Genomic DNA, 22635 nt, shown 5'->3' with positions numbered 1-22635 from the left:
CTTGAAAAACCATAACAAACACTTGGCAACACCACAGCAACCACCTAGTAACCACTAAGCAATACCACAGAAACCACCTAGTAACCTAGTATATTTATATAGCACTTTTTACAACTGATGCTGTTGTAAAGCAGCTTTGTAGCAATGCAGAAACAACCATTAAACACATTAGCAAACCCCTGACTTAGCCACACCACAGCAACGACTAAGCAATACCACAGCCACCACATAGTATCCAGTAAGCAATACCACAGCCACCACATAGTAACCAGTAAGCAATACCACAGCAATCACCTAGTAACCATTACGCAATACCACACTAAGCAATACCACAGCATCCACCTAGTAACAGCTAAGCAACACCACAGCAACCACCTAATAACCACTAAGCAATTCTACACTAAGCAACACCACAGCAACGCCTAGTAACCATTAAGCAATACCACACCAAGCAATACCACAGTAACCCCCTAGCAACCACTAGGCAATGCCACAGCAACAACCCTAAACCAAATCAAACAAAATGTATTTATATAGCGCTTTTTACAACTGATCCTGTCAAAAAGCAGTTTTACAGCAATGCAGAAGCAACCATTAAACATCTTAGCAAACCCCTGAAAAACCATAACAAACACTTAGCAACACCACAGCAACCACGTAGTTACCACTAAGCAATACCACAGAAACCAACTAGTAACCTAGTATATTTATATAGCACTTTTTACAACTGAGGCTGTTGTAAAGCAGCTTTGTAGCAATGCAGAAACAACCATTAAACACATTAGCAAACCCCTGACTTAGCAACACCACAGCAACGACTAAGCAATACCACAGCCACCACATAGTATCCAGTAAGCAATACCACAGCCACCACATAGTAACCAGTAAGCAATACCACAGCCACCACATAGTATCCAGTAAGCAATACCACAGCCACCACATAGTATCCAGTAAGCAATACCACAGCCACCACATAGTATCCAGTAAGCAATACCACAGCCACCACATAGTATCCAGTAAGCAATACCACAGCCACCACATAGTATCCAGTAAGCAATACCACAGCAACCACATTGTAACCAGTAAGCAATACCACAGCAACCACATAGTATCCAGTAAGCAATACAACAGCGACCACATAGTAACCAGTAAGCAATACCACAGCAACCACATAGTATCCAGTAAGCAATACCACAGCGACCACCTAGTAACCAGTAAGCAATACCACAGCAACCACCTAGTAACCAGTAAGCAGTACCACAGCAACCATCCAGTAACAATTAAGCAATACCACAGCAACCACCTAGTAACCAGTAAGCAATACCACAGCAACCACAGAGTAACCAGTAAGCAATACCACAGCAACCACCTAGTAACCACTAAATAGTACCACAGCAACTACCCAGTAACCAATAAGCTAAACCACAGCAACCACCTAGTAACCACCAAGCAATACCACAGCTCTTATTTTCACATACTATCACATACTTTCACAAATTATATTCATCCCAATTTTATTTTAAATTGACTCTGCAGATATTTTTTATTTAAACTTAAATATTATTTAATTTGTTTTTAGTAATTGTCAGTATATTAAGTAGCATTATAGTTTATAATAAAATAAATTAAAATATATTAGAATAAGATCTACAGTATGTCAGTATATGTACCTGTATTTGAGGTCGTTAACGTAGCTGCTCCCCAGAAGCTCCTGGATGGTCTTCTTGGTCTCTTCCAGCAGGCTCTTGACAGCGGAGTCGCCCACAGCCAGGGCGACGATGCGTCCGGGGGGCAGCGAGCGCAGCTGCTGGCCGAGTCTCCGGCTGTCGTTCAGCGAGTCGTGCGTGTCGAAGCGCTCGTCAGTCAGCATGGTTCCGGTGTCCTGGTCCAGAACGCGCAGGTTGATGCCCCGGCTGAAGTTCTTCTGGAAGGCGTAGCCGCCCGTGGCCAGGCCGGAGGCGGGCACCGTGCGGGTGAGGAAGGTCCAGGAGGGCCGAGCGACTCCGTGGAGCTCCAGGGTTCCCCCGGCCCGCACGCCCACGAACTTCCGGCCGAAGACGGGGACTTCTGCGATGGAGGCGTCATCTGAACGGCCCACCAGAGTGATGGTGGCCCTCGAACGATAGCGGCATTTGGGACCACCAATGTGAAGAGAACCTCCATCATCAATGAGAACGTGGCGGGTCTGCAGGGTTATGTTCTTGGAACCGTCCTTATTGTCAGCAAAGACGACCGAACCTAAAAAAATAAAATAAAAAACACACAAAAAAGAGGATTAAAAAAAGACTTAAGCTTTGATACATAAAACGCAGCTAAATTAAGGTTTCCATATCGTCGCTGTGCTGTGAAAAACACTTATCTCCATTTTTGTCGATTTTTAGTTTACTACATAATTTGCACAGACAAAATGTCTCTTACACTGTGCCAAAATTGATTGATGGAACAGACCAATAGAAACTCTTCAAAAAGACCTGAAACTCTTTTTACATTGACTTCCATCTTGTAAAACTGCTGTTTTGGAGATAAGTGTTTTTCATTGGACAGCAACGATATGCTCATATAAGGGCTGCAACTAATGATTATTTTGGAAGTCGACTAATCTGATGATTATTTTTTCGATTAGTCGATTAGTCAACGTATATTTCTGCCATGTTCTTCTTTTCTAAAAACGATAGAAACAGCTGAACATGAGATTTAAAAGGCTTTTAAATGTCTAGATGTTGTTTAAATGTGGAAAGTACTGATATTTAACAAGTAAATATGAAATAAATATGTGGAGTTTGGGATACTGTTACAATCAAATTTATAGTCGACACATTTAAATAACCAACATTATTGATTATATCGACTAAACATTGCAGCCCTAGCTCATATTATTATTGTAGCGTAAACACCAAAGCAGATCTCAATGCATCCCTAACAGCGAAGCCCCGCCCACATTAACATTACATCACTGCTAAAACATACGTAATAACAGCGAAACCATCCGTCCACCACCCGGAGGAGTTAGCTGAGCACGCTACTATAACAAGCTAATAGATGATACTTGTGTCTGGAGCACAAGAGAAACTCGCTGCCTCATCTGGATATTAAAAAAAGACCAAGAAAATAAAAATACAGTACTAGTCAAAGGTTTGGGCACCTCTTAAACTAGGTGTTTTTCTATAAGGGCAGCGACTCTGTTTCGATGGCAAGCTGCATGTCCGGGATTCGAACCAGCAATCTCCTGATCATACTGGCAGTGCATTAGACCAGATTCCCCTCATTTCTAATGTTTTTGCAGTTATATCGCTTTAGTCTCATTTAGTGTTAAGACTTTTAGGCAGACATCTTTAGGAAAGTCGTAATTTTGGTTTCATTAAACACTATTTGATAGCTCTAAATCATGCGTTTTTTAACTATTTTGGCACATCTAAAATAAACGGAATAAAAGGTTTACAGTCTTTTTTCACTTGTTATACAAGGGAAAAAAATATTAGTCACTGATGTCACTCATATTTAGAGAATATTGAGGCTTTAATTTTTATATAACGTCATCCAGGCCTAATTTAAAAAATCATAATGAGTTCAGCTCCGAAGTTCTGGACCTCCATCTGTCCCCCCTCCACCCATCCTTCAGCAGTCTTTAGTATCTTAACACACCCTGTGTTTTTACGACATAGTAGTTTAGTAGTTTACAGCACAGGTGTACAACCGTAATCTACAGCACACCTGCACAATCTGTCACCACTCCCTCATCCTCAGCATCAGCACTCAATTCCTGATAACAGCTCCACTGCTGAGCAGAGCAATATTTATGAGGGTGTAGTACAGCTCTCTAATCAGTCACAGCACTGATACTGACATTGGTAATGTTCTTGAAATTCTTGTTTTCAGATTACCTGACTTTCATTTCTTAAAGTCACATTTTTTCTTTATTTAGTTAGGTAGTTCTTGCTTCTCATAATATGGATTAGAGCATTACTTAAATATTCACTATTCACTGTATACCTGTAACTCTACCGCTTCACTACTTTACTTTAACTGATGCTCTCAAACACTTAATTAAGAGACAAGAAATTCAAGTAATTAACTCTTGATGCTAACTGTTAACTGAAAGCTACTTTGAAAGAACCTAATATATAAAACATGTTCTGGTTTGTTTAGTACTTTTTTGTTTTCTGTATGTTTTTTTATAGTTTGGATGACAGTATTCTATAATCTACGATGCAGCCATGTAAGCCAATCAGAGGCGATATGTTTGCATCTATGAATATTCATGAGCAAGAGCTGAAATCCTAACACAGTGTTATACCGGATCACCGGAGCACCTTTTTTTTTAATATGGCATTTATTCACACTAAAGACCACAACTACACATTTTAAAATAAATGAAACAAATATGTAAGGAGACCTTTAACAGTATAGAATGCCATTTTTATGTCTCCCATATTTTCTCACCTCCTGAGAGAATAGTGAGGGACTGTAGTGTGGCTGAGGAGGCCAGGCGGAGCCGTTCACCACTGCCCACCACCACAGCCTTCTTTGGGTTCTGACCCGGGTTCCAGTTCCTCAGTGTCAGGTCCTGATCTGGACAATTCTCTGGAACAGACATAAAGGAAAATTACTGAAATAAGTAGCTTTTATGCATTTTTTAATATGTTCAGAGTAGGTCAGTGCAGAGATAAGGAGCCAAAAAGGAACTGTAGGAGGAACACAGTGATTTAAAACTGGCTCTGGTGTTTTGGGGGAGTGTTGGAGTTGATCTACTCCCTCTGAGCTTGGCTGAGGTTCAGAAGAGGACAGGAGAAATGAAAACAGCAATTAAAATAAAATAAAGCTTTTAATGAATACAGTATAATAGTTTATAGCATAGAGCTGGGGGATCTGACTAAAAACTGGTCATACACATCCTGACATGATGAAAAGTAACCTTATTTATTTGTAACACCACATAAACAACATGTTGCATGATAAAAAAATGAATATCTTACGGCATCTGAATAAAAAGTATTTTTTAATAATCTACACGGTAATAATAATCTTTCACTCAGTAAAATCAGTTAAGTGTTGTTTTGGGATGATTTAAAAAAAAGTCATAATGCTGCTCCTAAAAAAAGAAATGCTAAAAAATGTGAGAGGTAGGTTGTGAGGGGCACTTGTATGTATGGGGTGATGTATGGGTTTAGAGGTGGGACAAGAGAGAGAGCTGTGCTGAGCGGATTGGCTGAGCTGCAGCAGTGTGCCACTGATAGCAGGGAGACGCAGATGATTGGACGTCAGCAGAGTGGGGGGCGGTATTATTGATTGCCTGATTTGCATATTGTGATGTGTCTGCATACCAATGTGTTCCTGGAAGTGCTAAACAATAAACAATAGTTGTTGCTTTTCTTTTCTGTAAGACCATTTTTTTTTACTGTTTATTACATAATTTCATGTGTGTCCCTTAACTGTTTTCATGTCTTTAATATTAATATAAATTGCAGAAAAGAAATTAAATAAAAACACTGAATAAGAATGTGTGTCCAAACTTTTGATTGGTTCTTTACTCCACACATTAAAAAATATTAAAAAATTGTGTATGTGTGCTTTATTAAAACTTTATTCTTTTAATCAGTAACACACACACACACACACACACACAGACAGAGAGACAGGTCCTCACCATCTAAGGCATCTCCGGTGGTAAGGCTGAGGACCAGGATGAGAGTGAGCAGCAGCGCCCCGAGGAACACTCCAGTGCAGATGTAGGTGTTCTTCCTCTGCTGGTTCTGAGCGTGCTCCCTCCGGCTCCTGGCCTCGGACAAGTGAAAGGCCGCAGAATTCGCAGGGGGCGGGACTGAGGGCTTCAGGGGCGGGGCTGGGGGCTTCAGTGGTGGTGGGGGTGGAGCTTTGGCAGGAGGTGGAGACCGAACGGGTGCTATCCTGCCGGGAGCGTAGCCTGCAGACCCGTTAGACGGAGCCATGAAAACGGGAAGGCGGCCGGGGCCATTGTTCACCTGCATGATCCCAGCGTATTCCAATGTCTAGAGGAGGAGAAAAAGAGAACCACACCCACACACAAACACACACACACACACACACACACACAGCATAAACTTGAGTTTCAATCCTCCTCACTAAAGAAAAAAAATAAGTTTTTTTTTTTTCTGCCATTTCATTGAAATTTCACATCACAGATCATATTGTACTAGTGCATCTCAAAAAATCTGAATATAAATGAAAAGATAGTTTAGTTCAGTAATTCAGTTTAAAATGTGAAACTCATATATTATATAGATGTATTAAACACACAGAGTGATCTATTTTAAATGTTTATTTATTTTATTGTTGATTATTATGGCTTACAGCCAATGAAAATCCAAAAATCCTATCTCTGAAAATTAAAACAATATTATAATATGCCAATCGGTACTTTAGGAAGTTTGGGCAGTGTGCCAAGTCCTGCTGGAAAATGAAATCCGCATCTCTGACTTGATATAACAGGTAATCAACACCAGCAGATCTTGAGACATGACTCTCCATCACTGATCATCAGTAGATTTTGCATTTCATTTAAAGTAAATCAAGAGAGCAGAGTCTGGAGGAAGAGTGGAGAGACACACAGTCCAAACTGCTCGAGGTCTAGTATGAAGTTTCCACCAATCAGTGATGGTTTGGAGAGACATGTCTCAACATCTGCTGGTGTTGATCCACAGTGTTTTTTCAAATCAAAAGTCAGTGGCATTAAATAAATAGAGTTAACCTCCAGTTAAGAAAATTATTTTATTCATTATGTCTTCAATATCGCAGAATCACAGTATTGTGATATCATCATTATCATCGGCAATGTATCGTGATAGTATTGTATCGTATCGTACTCATAATTGCAAGTCTTTCATTGGTGCATCTCGCACTGGGGCATGAAGGGGTTTTCAAAATCACCCAAAAGACGTACGATAAAGACGTTCTGATCATCCCTCACACAACAGGCGACCACACGCCTCTGCCTGGACAGCTGGGTTATGCAAGCATGACTTCAGCAGAACTGTTATGGCTCTCTGGTCGCGCGGTTCGGGTTTCAGGCTGGAGTTTAGCAGCGCTGACGTTGTGCTGGGGGGCTCTTTTGTGGATTTGCACGTTTTTTTTTTTTTTTTTTTCGAGGTATTTACACAAACACATGGCACCAATTAGAGAATGAGAGAGAGCCCACCCCCTCGAGCCAAGAGGAAAACACTGTAATGTCCTTAAAAACTTCCACATACAGCTTTTAAACCCCCCCAAAGACCCCCCCCCCAAAACCTCCATCAGCCCCCGCAGTTTGGAGGCCATTGTCTTTGACAATGCATCCAAACACAATAACCACTGCACAGCAGCCTGCTTTGTCATGATCTGTTGACTGAAAGAATTAAAGGGCTTCTTTAAGAAGCACGACAGTATTGGAGAGCTACCGAAGCTTTGGAAACACTGACTGCTGACTGTTGACTGCAACCCACAGCGCTCAGAAACAACACGCGCAGCCGTAATGTTGAGGAACGCTGCGCTTTGGCTGCTCCGAGTGCGGAGACAGCGGCTGGGGGTAAATGAAAACCAGCAGAGCCTGTAGCCGCACCAAACCACCAGCCCCCCTCCACCACACTGCTGTCCTCCCTCCACAAATCAACAAGTGGGTTAATGAGAGCCGGGCGAGCCATCAGCGAGCGAACAGGCCATCTCAGGGCCTTAATAACACACCCTGAGGGCCCCAGGGGCTTCCATCCACCAGCAGTTATCTGATCTGATTCTGTCTTACAGGTCCTCTCAACCCGAAATAGCCCAATCTCAGGAGCTGCTGCAGTTCAGAAGCTGACTCACTGCAGGGAAAACAAGAAAGAGAGAAAAAGAGAGAAAGAGAGAGATAGAAAGAGAAAGAGAGAGAGAGAGAGAGAGAGAGAGAGGTTTCTTCTGGATGACGTTCAATTTCAGGTTCCAAGCTCAGTGGAGCTTAGAGGGGTGGTCCGCAGTCAGGCTACACAAGAAGCTTCCTAACAGCACACATTTCATTCTCCTTCTGAGTCCAAAAACAGAGCTCCAAATATGTGGGACATATTAATCTACATACAATGCAACAAAAAAAAAAGAACCACATTGTGTGCCGTAATCAATCCCGATGCATTATTTATGGGTAAAAGTACTGGAACAATAAGACCAATGCCATAAGTTCTGCTGTAGACTGAAAAAAAACACTTGGGTCTGACATTAAAAAAAACGAATATAAGTCAAAAGATCCAGATTTCAGTTTTTATTTCCAGGTATTTACATCTGCATCTGATACACAGTTCAGAAGATTCAGCACCTTCTGTTTGAACCAACCCATTTTTCTTGAGAAATAAAGTTTCAGAACAGATAAACTTAAAATATATTGCTTATATGTTGTCATAGAAGTAGTGTACATGTATAAATGTTGCTATAAACATGTGTATATGTATAAACTTGGCTGTAAGTATGGTGTACATGTATAAATGTTGCTTAAATGTTGTTGTAGGAGTCGTGTAAGTGTATAAACGTGGCTGTATGTGTGGTTTACATGTATAAATGTTGCTATAAACATGTGTATATGTATTAACGTGGCTGTAAGTGTGGTTTACATGTATAAATGTTGCTATAAACATGTGTATATGTATTAACGTGGCTGTAAGTGTGGTTTACATGTATAAATGTTGCTATAAACATGTGTATATGTATTAACGTGGCTGTAAGTGTGGTGTACATGTATAAATGTTGCTATAAACATGTGTATATGTATTAACGTGGCTGTAAGTGTGGTGTACATGTATAAATGTTGCTATAAACATGTGTATATGTATTAACGTGGCTGTAAGTGTGGTGTACATGTATAAATGTTGCTATAAACTTGGGTACATGTATAAATGTTGCTTAAATGTTGTCATAAAAGTCGTGTACATGTATAAATGTTGCTTTAACGTTGCTGTAAGTGTGGTGTACATGTATAAATGTTGCTGTAAGTGTGGTGTACATGTGTAAATGTTGCTTAAATGTTGTCGGAGTCGTCGTGTACATGTATAAATGTTGCTAAAAACTTGGGTACATGTATAAATGTTGCTTAAATGTTGTCATAGGAGTTGTGTACATGAATACATGATGCTGTAAGCAAGCTGAACATGTATAAAATGTTGCCTAAATGTTGTCGGGTACATGTTTAAATGTTGCTATAAACATGTATATATGTATAAATGTTGCTGTAAGTGTGCTGTACATGTATAAACGTGGCTGTAAGTATGGTGTACATGTATAAACATTGCTTAAATGTTGTCGTAGGAGTCGTGTACATGTATAAATAATGCTGTAAACATGCTGTACATGTATAAATGTTGCTTAAATGTTGTCATAAAAGTCGTGTACATGTATAAATGTTGCTTTAACGTTGCTGTCCGTGTGGTGTAAATGTATAAATGTTGCTTTAACGTTGCTGTCCGTGTGGTGTACATGTATAAATGTTGCTGTAAGTGAAGTGTATATGTATAAATGTTGCTTTAAATGTTGCTGTAATTATGGTGTAGGTTCTAAAATCTGGTAAAAAGTGTCCCGCTTTACCTGATCTCACACTTCTGGTCGGCGGCGTTGGTCTCAGCAACTCACTCCTACTTGGGATTTGGAATTCACACATCAACACTTGAGCAGAGGGTCTGGGTTTCCTGAAGACGAGTGTTGGGGCCACATTCTAAAAGCAAACACATGAGAGCAGTCACACAAAGCAGTCCACTTTAAACTCAGACTACTTACAGTCTCTCATTTTTACAGATTTGCCAGAGATGCACCACATACTCTCCATGTGTTTGTATGAATACATTCATACTTTAATACTTTAGGCAGCCCCCACTGCTGACAGTAGGCTAGTCCCAGTACAGATCTACTGCCAAAAGAATAGGACCCTCTAATGCAGATTAACAAGGACCTTTTTGGGATGAGTTGAGGAAGACTTTATCCAACATTCTGAACTCATGAATGCTCCTGTCACTGAATGCAATTAAATCCTCACAGCAATGCTTTAGAATGTAGTAATAAGCCTCCCACGCACAGCAAATATAGTTATTCCAATAAAAGCAGATAAAAACTGTTTGAACTAATGGGTGTCTTAATACTTTTGCCCTCAAACTGTAAGTGAGTGAGAACCAGTTAAGCACTCACCAAGCAAGCAAGAAACACAGTGTTGTGAGAGTTAGGTTAAAGGGAAACACAGATTTGTGAGAGTTAAGTGAGAGTAACCCACATGTGTATAAAAGTCAAGTGAGAGTGAACCACAGATTTGAGAGAGTTCATTAAAAAGGAGCCACAGATTTGTGAGAGTGAGCCAGATTTGTGAGAGTTAAGTCAAAAGCAGCCACAGATGTGATAGTTAGGTGAGAGAACCAGATTTGTGAGAGCTAACTGAAAAGCAGCCACATATTTGTAAGAAATAAGTGAAAGAACCAACTACAGAGCTGTGAGAGTTAGGTAATGGAGAACCACAGATTTGTGAGAGAGAACTAGAGTTGTGAGCGTTAGGTAATGGAGAACCACAGAGTTGTGAGAGTGAACTACAGAGTTGTGAGAGTTAGGTAATGGAGAACCACAGATTTGTGAGAGAGAACTACAGAGTTGTGAGAGTTAGGTAATGGAGAACCACAGATTTGTGAGAGAGAACTACAGAGTTGTGAGCGTTAGGTAATGGAGAACCACAGAGTTGTGAGAGTGAACTACAGAGTTGGGAGAGTTAGGTAATGGAGAACCACAGATTTGTGAGAGTGAACTACAGAGTTGTGAGAGTTGGGTAATGGAGAACCACAGATTTGGGGGTTAACTGAAAAGGAGCCACAGGTTTGTGAGAGAGAACCACAGAACTAAAAAACAGCCACCGATTTGTGAAAGTTACCTCACCAAAGCTCCATCTAAACTCACTAAACTCACTGAATGCAATCAAATCCTCACAGCAATGCTTTAAAATGTAGTAATAATATAATACGTAAGCCTTCCATGGACAGTAGAGACAAGTTATTCCAACAAAAGCAGGACAAACTGTTTGAATGAAAAGGTGTCCCAATTCTTTTGTCCTTATACTTATCAGCACTCACCAAGCAAGCAAAAAACAAAGTGTTGTGAGAGTTAGGTTAGAGGGAACCACCAATTTGTGAAAGTTAAGTAAGAGGGAATCATGGGTTGTTAAAGTTGAGAACGAGAACCACAGGTTTACAATAGTCAAGAGACAATGAACCACTGAGTTGCGAGAGTTAACTGAAAAGCAGCCACTTTTAAGAATGAAGAGATTAAGGACCACAGAATTATAGGACTCAATTAAAAAAAGAACCACAGATTTGTAAGAGTTAGGTAAGTGAGAACCACAGATTTGTAAGAGTTAGGTAAGTGAGAACCACAGATTTGTAAGACTTAATTAAAAAGGAGTCACAGATCTGTAAGAGTTAGGTAAGTGAGAACCACAGATTTGTAAGAGTTAGGTAAGTGAGAACCACAGATTTGTAAGACTTAATTAAAAAGGAGTCACAGATCTGTAAGAGTTAGGTAAAAAGGAGTCACAGATTTGTAAGACTTAATTAAAAAGGAGTCACAGATTTGTAAGAGTTAGGTAAAAAGGAGTCACAGATTTGTAAGACTTAATTAAAAAGGAGTCACAGATTTGTAAGACTTAATTAAAAAGGAGTCACAGATTTGTAAGAGTTAGGCAAGTGAGAACCACAGATTTGTAAAAGTTAGGTAATGGAGAACCACAGATTTGTGAGAGTTAGTTAAAAAGTAGCCACAGTTTTGTGAGAGTTAGGTAAGATAGAACCACAGATTTGTAAGAGTTAGGTAAGAGAGAACAAAGATTTGTAAGAGTTAGGTAAGAGGGAACCACAGATTTGTAAGAGTTAATTAAAAAGGAGTCACAGATTTGTAAGAGAGAACTACAGATTTGTAAGAGTTAGGTAAGAGAGAACCACATATTTGTAAGAGTTAATTAAAAAGGAGTCACAGATTTGTAAGAGTTATGTAAGAGAGAACCACAGATTTGTAAGAGTTAGGTAAGAGAGAACCACAGATTTGTAAGAGTTAATTTAAAAGGAGTCACAGATTTGTAAGAGTTAGGTAAGAGAGAACCACAGATTTGTAAGAGTTAGGTAAGTGAGAACCACAGATTTGTAAGACTTAATTAAAAAGGAGTCACAGATTTGTAAGAGTTAGGTAAGAGAGAACCACATATTTGTAAAAGTTAGGCAATGGAGAACCACAGTTTTGTGAGAGTTAAAAAGGAGCCACAGTTTTGTGAGAGTTAAGTAAGAGAGAATCATAATTTAGCAAGTTAGGACAAAGAGAACCATACACTGTATTTTGCGAAAGTTAAGGATCTCTCCCAAAGTCCACACCGTCACTGTGGTTCTCTCACATGCCTCTCACAAACCACTGTTTTGCAGCAGCTGAGAAACCCTGGATTACAGTCTTGTTGCAGTGAGGTGGGAGATAACAATCAATCATTATACAAAAGAGAGAACGCCGCCTTATTTACCAACAACAAAAACCCTCATATTAGAGAGACGAGAGACTATAGCTTTATAAAGGGTTATAAATGGATGAGTTAGCAGCTCATATGTGGAGCATCTTTTGCTGGAGTGGAGAGTAAACAGCTGCTCTGAAGTTCATGCTCAGGTCCAGGAGGTGATAAAAAGGACAGGCGGTTAGCTTTTGCTGTTTTTTTGCAGCTATAGCTGCACAGCTGCAGCTATAGATATTGTTCTAAGATGGCGGCGCGTGCACACGCTGCGGCTTCTCGCTCTCCCGAGGATACAGCGCTTTCGTGTTTTTTGTCCTGTTTTTGTACGTCTTTGTCGTGCGTTCACGTCCTGAAACGCACCTACAGCCGTGAGTTTCTGCTGGAAGCCGGTAGAAACTCACTTTTGGATTTAAACCGCGATCTCCGAGAAGAGCTGCGAGCCTGCGGCGTGCTCCGGACACCCGCACCCCCACCGACCCCCACCGCTGCAGCTCGCCCACAATGGAAGCGCCACAGGCGGCGGGAGAGACGGCAGAAGCGCGGTAAGCGGGGAGGTATCCGAGCGAGGCTAGCAGCTAGCCCACACAAGCCAGCTATCCCCACCATGCTTTTGGCGAATGTAAGATCGTTGGACAATAAACTGGACTACATCCGCTTACTTCAGTCAACTCAGAAGACCGTGAGAGACTGTTGTGTTTATATTTTCACGGAAACTTGGCTCAACAACAGCGTCCCGGACCATGCCGTTCAGCTGGAGAGGCTAACATGCTATCGGGCGGACCGCGCGCTAGCTGACGGAGGTAAGAGCCGCGGCGGCGGACTCTGTGTTTACATCAGCGATGCTTGGTGTCGGAACGTTGTTGTGGTCTGTAAACACTGCTCACCGGTAGTGGAACTGATGATTATCAAATGCCGTCCGTTCTATCTACCGAGAGATTTCTCCGCCGTGCTGATCGCTGCTGTTTACATCCCTCCGACCTCCAACAACAGCGTGAGGAGTGAAGCACTGAATGAACTGTACCAGTACATCAGTGAGCAGCAGACAGCACACCCAGATGCTTTTCTCATTCTGGCTGGAGATTTCAACCATGCAGACCCAAAGAGTGTGTTTTCTGGACTTTTTAAACACATAGACTTTCCAACCAGGGGAAACAACACTTTGGACCAGGTCTTTACTACAAAAAGAGGGGCTTACAGAGCCTCCCCCCTCCCCCACCTCGGAGCGTCTGACCACCTCACCATTATGCTAATGCCAGCTTACAGACCACTGGTTAAAGTCTCCAAACCAGTTCTGAAGCAGGTACGAGTGTGGCCAGAGGGCTCCTCAGAGGCACTTCAGGACTGTTTCAGCACAACAGACTGGAACATGTTTAGAGAGGCTGCCACCCACAACAACTCCACGGACATTCAGGAGTACACAGAAACTGTCTCTGCCTACATCACCAAGTGCATTGATGATGTAACCGACCTCAAGACCATCACTGTTCGGGCTAATCAGAAGCCATGGCTGACAGGAGAGGTCCACAAGCTCCTGAAGGCTAGAAATGCAGCTTTCACAGCTGGAGACCAGGCAGGCCTGAGGACAGCCAGGGCCAACCTGTCCCGCGGCATCAGGAAAGCTAAGAGGCAGTACTCCAAGAAGATATCCCAACGCTTCAGCGACAGCAGAGACACACGGAACCTGTGGCAAGGGATTCAGTCTATCACAGGCTACAAACCCCATCCACAGACCTGCAACAGCGACACATCTCTGCTGAACGACCTGAATGGATTCTTCGCAAGGTTCGAGCCACTCAACAACACACCCGCCCAGAAATCCATCCCTCCTCCTGGTGACCAGGTGCTAACGCTCTCCCAAGACAGTGTGAGGAGAGCATTCAGCAGGATCAATGCACCATATCAAGTCTTCACTCCCCTCCTCCCTGGACCCCTACCAGTTTGCATATCGGTCAAATCGCTCGACCGATGATGCCATCTCCACTGTTCTCCACTCAGCCCTCACACACCTGGACAAGAAAGACACCTACGTCAGAATGCTGTTTGTTGACTTCAGTTCAGCATTCAACACAATCATCCCCCAACAGCTCATACACAAACTGGACAGTCTGGGGCTGAGCACTTCCCTGTGCAACTGGCTGTTGGACTTCCTGACTGGTAGACCACAGGCAGTGCGGGTTGGCAGCAACACATCCAGCATCACCACACTGAACACAGGGGCTCCCCAAGGATGTGTACTGAGCCCACTCCTGTTCACTCTGCTGACCCACGACTGCACACCAGAACACACCTCCAACCTCTTCGTCAAGTTTGCGGATGACACGACGGTGGTGGGTCTCATCAGCAACAACGATGAGTCACACTACAGGAGCGAGGTGAGCCGCCTGGCCTCCTGGTGCAAACACAACAATCTCTCTCTGAACACAGAGAAGACTAAGGAGATTGTTGTGGACTTCAGGAGAACTCACACACTGCACACTCCTCTGTCCATCAACGGAACTGCTGTGGAGAGGGTGAGCAGCACCAAGTTCCTGGGTGTGCACGTCACAGAGGACCTCTCCTGGAGCACCAACTCAGCATCACTGGCCAGGAAGGCAAACCAGCGTCTCTACTTTCTCCGCAAGCTGAGAAGAGCTGGAGCCCCCACCCCCATCATGACCACTTTCTACAGAGGGGCCATCGAGAGCATCCTGACCAGCTGTTTCACCGTGTGGTACGGGGCCTGCACAGCATCCTGCCGCAGGACCCTCCAGCGCATCGTGAGAGCAGCTGAGAAGATCGTTGGCACCTCTCTCCCCTCCCTTCAGGACCTGTACAGCTCCGGCCTCACGCGGAAAGCCCTCCGTCTGGCAGGAGATCCCTCCCACCCACTACACAGCTTCTTCAGCCTGCTGCCATCAGGGAGAAGACTGCGGAGTCTCGGGTCTAGGACCAGCAGACTGCGAGACAGCCCCATCCATCAGGCTGTGAGGATGCTGAACTCTCTTCCTGCTCTACCCCCCATCCCAATCCTGCCCACAGCACACACACTCTCATCATCCTGACCCCACATCCTCCCACCAACACAGTACTGAAACTCTGCACTAGAACACACACAGTACTGTAACTTTTGTAAAAGGACCTGCACTACACACCCAATACCTGCACTACTGTTACGCTGCACTGTCATACACACTTTAATTCCCCAAGAACTGGGAACTTTAAGAACTTTACCAGCCTTAAGCTAGATACAACATTGCACTACTGTTATACGGGTTCTATTTATATTGTCACTTGATCTTAATCACCATTAATATTGCACTATTATCTTCTGTCTCACAAATGTCTATTGTGTTTTTGTTGTATTGTACATATAGTGTCTCCCACTCATTTAGATTTAGATTTTATATTTATTTCTTTTTATTTCTATTTATATATCTATTTCACCCCCACCACTACTGCACCTTGTTCTGTCTCATGTATGTCTGTGTCCCTGCTGCTGTATTGTACACATAGTGTCTCCCCTTTTTCTTTATTTTTCTTTATTATCCATTATCTGTACTTGCTGTAAAATTGGGAAGGAGAGTAACGTAATTTCAATTCTATGTATGTCCTGTACATATGCAGCATTGACAATAAAACTACTTGACTTGACTTGACTTGAAGAGATGCAGTGTGGGTACGAGAGAAAAGCACGTAGCGCTAATGCTAATGCTAATGCGTAAAAGCAAAAAGATGCATGAATCTCGATTTGACCGTTCACATTCATGTCGCATGTCCATGGATTAAATACGTATCCGATTTAAGACCACATATAAAAATGACTCAAATCTGATTTCACACCGCCATGAAAAAATCTGATCTGAGCTACATTGAGCAAAAAATCCGATTTGAGTCACTTCAGCCTGGTATTGTGAACGTAGAATTATAGAGCAAAATTTTTGATTAACTCAGATCATCAAACAATTGTACCTATAGTTAAACTTATAGACGATGAAGATATACTTTTCGGAAAATTAATACCAAATTTAAAAAAACTCCCAAAATTATGTTAAATCTCAAGGATGAAATACACAGAATTTAGTCTTTTTATTTATGTTTTACATAAATGCTCAAGACCAATAGAAAACTTTGAGGTGTAGAGCAAGAGATGTTTCTAAACCCTGAAGTACAAAGTTAAATAAACAAAGAAATGAAAGAAAATTAACTTTAACTAAAAGATAACTAAAAAAAAAGTATAAGTTCAGAATATGAAGACAGCTGTTCAATAAATATAAAGAAAATATTAAAGTAATTAATAATAATAAAGTGAGATGTTCTCCTGCAGTTCTTCAGGCTCTGCAGCAGCTGTAGTTTATCTACAACAGGTTAGTTTATGAGCTGCTGTTTCTGTAGTTCTGCTCTGATCAGATCAGTACAGAACTCGCAGCTCCGGCTCCAGCACCGGCCGCTCCGCCAGCCTGTGCCCGGCTCTGCCCCCCTCTCTCCCCGCCTCTCCGTACTGTATCTCCCGCTGCTCTCTCTCACCTCTCCCGGTCCTCCTCTCACTCTCTCTGCGTGTCTCCGCGGGCTGCTCGGCTCCGGTACTCCGCGGGACACTCCGCGGGTACAGCGGTGTGTAACCGAACCGCTAGTCTCGGCTCGGTTCGGCTTGGTTCTCCGGTACTCAGTGCTCGCGGGGTTTACCGGGCATACTGTGACTGTGTAGCTCCGCTCCGCTCCGAGAGGAAGTGAACCAGCGGCGCGCGGAGAGCTCGGGCGAGCGCGAGGGGGAGGCGGGGTCTCAGCACTATACGTCATTACGCACGACGTAAAAAAATATCATTTAATGTTTCTTTTTCTTATTAATAATAATAATAATAATATGAAAGCCCATATCCGCATATTTTTTCGTATTATTACGTAAACTGCTGTCTCATTATTTTAAGATATTAAGTCATTATTTTGAGATACTATCTCATGATTTTGTGATAGTAAGTCATTATTTTGAAAGAAAAAAAGTTTTTTTTTTTCAAAAGCAAATACTCTTGCTATCTCAAAATAATGACTTAGTATCTCAAAATAAAGAATTTACTTAATTAGATTTTTTGTTAATTTTAGGTGGTGGGAATGGGCTTCCAAATAATAATAATAAGAAGAAGAAGAACGTGTATATGTAATAATTTAACATATTACAAAAATATTATTTTATTAATATTACATTATATTATTACTATTATTAATAATATGGTATTATAATTTGCAATATTTCTTCATTTCTAACACATTTTTTAACTTACAAAAATAGAATAATTATCCTTTAAAAATAATCTGATAAAATATAAAATATATATTTTCCCCTTATGTGGATGAAACAATCCTGTTTGGACAATTCTGATAAGATTATTTTACTTTGCTCAAATTATTCTACTTTACTTTACTTGTAAAACAGTGTCATAATCTTCTGATCCTCAACAAGCTTCTTAGTCTCTTTAAAAAGTACAGTCCCTGCTGCAGTCTGGCATATGTTTTTATTTACTTTTCCAAACCTTTGACAGTATGTGTGTTACATGTACAGTGCCTTGCGAAAGTATTCACCCCCCTTTACATTTTTCACATTTTGTTACCTCACAACCTGGAATTCAAAGGGAATATTTGAGGGTCTGCATCATTTAATTTACAGACCATGCATACAACTTTCAACATTTAACATTTATTTTTATTGTGAAGCAAACAACAAATAGGACAAAATAACTGAAAACATCAGTGTGCATAACTATTCACCCCCGTAAGTCAGTACTTTGTAGAGCCACCTTTTGCAGCAATTACAGCTGCAAGTCGCTTTGGATAAGTCTCTATGAGCTTGCCACATCTTGCCACTGGCATTTTTGCCCATTCCTCATGGCAAAACTGCTCCAGCTCCTTCAAGTTAGATGGTTTCCGTTGGTGAACAGCAATCTTCAAGTCTGACCACAGATTCTCAATTGGATTAAGGTCTGGGCTTTGACTAGGCCATTCCAATATGTTTTCACGTTTCCTCTTGAACCACTCAAGTGTTGCTTTAGCAGTATGCTTTGGGTCATTGTCCTGTTGGAAGGTAAATCTCCGCCCTAGTCTCAAATCACTGACAGACGTAAACAGGTTTTGCTCAAGAATATCCCTGTATTTAGCACCATCCATCTTCCCCTCGACTCGGACCAGTTTTCCAGTCCCTGCTGCTGAAAAACATCCCCACAGCATGATGCTTCCACCACCATGTTTCACTGTGGGGATGGTGTTCTTGGGGTGATGAGATGTGTTGGGTTTGCGCCAGACATAGCGTTTTCCTTGGTGGCCAAAAAGTTCAATTTTGGTCTCATCTGACCACAGTACCTTCCTCCATACAGTTTGGGGGTCTCCCATATGCCTTTGTGCAAACTCGAAAGAGCCTTCCTATTTTTGCCTGTAAGCAAAGGTTTTTTTCTGGCCACTCTTCCATAAAGCCCAACTCTATGGAGTGTACGGCTTATTGTGGTCATATGAACAGATACTCCAGTCTCTGCTTGGGAACTCTGCAGCTCCTTCAGGGTTACCTTTGGTCTCTGTGCTGCCTCTCTGATCAATTAATTAATCCTTGACCGGGCTGAGAGTTTTGGTGGGCGGCCCTCTCTTGGCAGGTTTGTTGTGGTACCATGTTCTTTCCATTTGATGATAATGGATTTGATGGTGCTCCGGGGGATCATCAGAGATTTGGATATTTTTTTATAACCCAATCCTGACTTATACTTCTCTACAACTTTATCCCTGACTTGCTTGGAGAGCTCCTTGGTCTTCATGGTCTTGTTTGGTTAGCTTAATGGTGTTGCAGCCTCTGGGGCCTTTCAGAAAAGGTGTGTATATACTGACAGATCATGTGACACTTAGATTGCACACAGGTGGGCTTCATTTCACTAAGCATGTGACTTCTGAAGGTAATTGGTTGCACCAGAACTTTTTAGGGGCTTCATAACAAAGGGGGTGAATACATATGCACATGCCAATTTTCAGTTTTTTATTTTCATATTTTCTTTATATACATATATTTTTTTTCTCATTTCACTTCTAAAACGTAGACTATTTTGTGCAGATGCATCACATTCAATTCAGATAAAAAAATATGTACAGGTTGTAATGTAGTAAAATAGGGAAATAATCCAAGGGGGTGAATACTTTTGCAAGGCACTGTACATGTACAACTACTTCCTGCACTTCCAAGCATTTAAACATGCCGCACACCTGTAGACTGATGAAGTAGAGCACTCATGTCAACTGTTAAGCATGGTGATGGACGGATCATGCTTTGAGCTTGTGCTGCAGCTCTTAACTGTTACAGAAAACAATAGATTTAGTGTCATAATAATAATGAGAAGATGAATACATTGAATTAAACACATTGGTTTTATTATTAAACAATATTTTTTAAAAAATACATGTTTTATTATAACATGACTTGTATTTTATTTGATTTTAAACTTTTCTCACCATTATGCATCAGATAATGCATTTTTCTTAATGCATAGCAATTGCATAGCACAGAACAAAAAAACATAATAAATATTATTCTTGTTTTATGATGATATATAGCCAAGCCAGCCTAGCCATGCATCTTAAACAATGCACATTAGTCAGCACTAAGCAAACGTCAGCAGTATTATCAAACCTAATTTCCTGCTAATTTCTCATTTTCAGCTGCAGTCCCTGAGGCCTGATGCTATTAGACTGAACAAAATGAACAATTTACATACAGACATAATTAACATCAAACGAACTAAATGGAAACAAATGGTATTAATGTACCTGCAGGATGGAGCTTGTTTGGGGATTAGGAAAAAATGGAAATTAAGTGTTTTAAGCCTTTATTATTCATAAATGTGTGAATATTGAAACATATAAACTATGAAGAAAAACATATGGAATTATTTAGTTAACAAAAACAATTATTAAACAAACCAGAAAGTGTTTTATAGTTTAGATTATTCAAAGTAGCACCTTAGATAAAGACAGTTTCACACATTTTGGCTGGATTTTCTCAGTCAGTTTTATGAGGTACAGTCAACTGAAATGTTCAGCTTTCAGTTAACAGCTGTGCTGAACTCATCAAGAGTTAATAACTTGCATTTTCTGCCTCTTAATAAAGTGTCTGAGAGCTAAAGCAGTTAAAGTAAAGTAGTGAAGAGGTAGAGTTACAGGTATACAGTGAATAGTGAATATTTGAGTAATGTTCGAATCCATATGTAGATCAGTATCCTCAAGTGCAGTCACCATAAAGACCATCAGAAATGTTATGATGATGGAACTGGCACTCATCAGGACTGCTCCAGTAAAGGAAGACCAAGAGTTACCAGCCTTAGAAACTGCAAGCTAACAGCTCCCCAGATAAGAGCACCTAAATGCTTCTTCACAGAGTATTTGTTTGTAGTGTTTGCTTAACACTTTTAAGTTACTACATGATTCCTTATGTGACTTCAGTATTCAGTTACAATGTAGGGAAATAATAAAAATAAAAAATATTAAATGTGAAGGTGAATTTGGATGTGTGTGTTTTGTCTCATTTGAGTTATACAACATACTGAGAGTTAGCAGGTCAGGCCCTGAGGTAAAGGTCAATGGGTCCAGGCTGCTGGAATGACCTCTTTGACCTCTGGGTTGTAAACTGTAGAGATGCTAAGTGACCTTAGGTGGAAGCCATTAACTCTAAAAGCACTGTCTTCAGAATAAAGAGACCCCCACCCCAACACCCCCCCCCCCCCACCCCCCACCCCCAGCCTAAACCCATAACAACGGAAACACACTTATTCCACAGTTTTTCAAGCTTAATCTCAGAATTTGTTCAAATTTAGCCCAGATTGTTTTATTTATTTTTCCAAGTCTGGATGGAGTTTGACCACAAGAGGGCCCTAGAATACAGCATTTCACATCTGAAACGTGCTATATGTGTGTTTTTCAATTCTTAGTCGGTAGAGGGAGCATCAAACTGAATATACTTTCTCTCTCTCTCTCTCTCTCTCTCTCTCTCTGTGTTTCTCTCAAAATGATTTTTTTAGTGCAATGTGCTTCATTTACTGAATAAAAACCTTATTAAAAATAAAAATAATAGTCTTTAATTATCTTCAGCTTGCACTTTGAATTAAAGCATGTTAATTTAACTCTATTAATCATCAAAAGGAAATCTGATATTTGATACAAATGATTAAACATTATTTAATAATATTACACCCTACATCTGATTACACCCTCATATTGCCCAGATCTAACTGCTTAGAGGCTAGCCATAGGGTTTCTAAATAGAATCTAAGGCTACGTTCACATTACCAGGCTAAAGTGACTCAAATCTGATTTTTTGCTGAATGTGGCTCAGATCTGATTATTATTATTTTTTATTAAATCAGATTTGAGTCACTTTCATATGTGATCCTAATCAGATCCGTTTTCAATAAATGGACATTCATGAATTCATGCATCTTTTTGCTTTTACGCATTAGCATTAGCGCTACGTGCTTCTCTCTCGTACCCACACTGCATCTCTTGGTGCAGCTGTGCAGCTATAGCTGCAAAAAAAAAACAGCAAAAGCAAACCGCCTGTCCTTTTTATCACCTCCTGGACCTGAGCATGAACTTCAGAGCAGCTGTTTACTCTCCACTCCAGCAAAAGATGCTCCACATATGAGCTGCTAACTCATCCATTTATAACCCTTTATAAAGCTATAGTCTCTCGTCTCTCTAATATGAGGGTTTTTGTTGTTGGTGAAGAAGGAGACGCTTATACAGGTATCAATGTGCAGCATGTGAGACGTTTCAGGGACAGATTCGTTCACATTACACACAGATACAGATCACTTACATTTACAGTGAATGTGAACCGTCAAGATAGACAAATCTGATGGCCTCTATGGGACTGCACAGTGTATAATCCAGTTGGGGCCAGTGCTAAACCCCTCCAGGGCCCATCACCTTATCCAGCACGATCCATCCACCACCATGCTTAACAGTTGGACATGTGCTTTACTTTATCAGTCCACATGACTCAGGCTTGTTTAAATGTTCTGTTACCAATGATTGAAGCTGAATTTTGAAATGTAGATGCAGGAAAGGTTTTCTTTTAATTGCACTTCCACAAAGGTCATATTAGGGCAGGTGCTGAAAGACAGTAGAATAAAAAGAGAAGGGCTTTTTTATAGTCT

The 22635-nt window shown here is 41.1% G+C and overlaps 1 protein-coding gene across 1 annotated transcript in view; it reads right to left on the bottom strand.

Annotated features, from left to right (window-relative positions):
* The window catches only part of cemip2 (cell migration inducing hyaluronidase 2), a 71926-nt gene extending 54719 nt beyond the window's left edge, over positions 1-17207 (bottom strand). The window contains exons 1-5 of the mRNA XM_049470205.1: positions 16985-17207; positions 9553-9679; positions 5645-6005; positions 4441-4581; positions 1671-2238 (exon numbers count right to left, since the gene is read on the bottom strand). Of these exons, the coding sequence (XP_049326162.1) occupies positions 1671-2238; positions 4441-4581; positions 5645-5984 (1049 nt within the window). The 5' untranslated portion in view covers positions 5985-6005; positions 9553-9679; positions 16985-17207. The remainder of the gene's footprint in view (positions 1-1670; positions 2239-4440; positions 4582-5644; positions 6006-9552; positions 9680-16984) is intronic.
* Between the last annotated feature and the right edge of the window lie 5428 nt (positions 17208-22635).

This window comes from Astyanax mexicanus, chromosome 22, assembly GCF_023375975.1.
Source record: "Astyanax mexicanus isolate ESR-SI-001 chromosome 22, AstMex3_surface, whole genome shotgun sequence".
Lineage (NCBI taxonomy): Eukaryota > Metazoa > Chordata > Actinopteri > Characiformes > Acestrorhamphidae > Astyanax > Astyanax mexicanus.
This window is presented reverse-complemented; position numbering and strand designations above follow the sequence as displayed.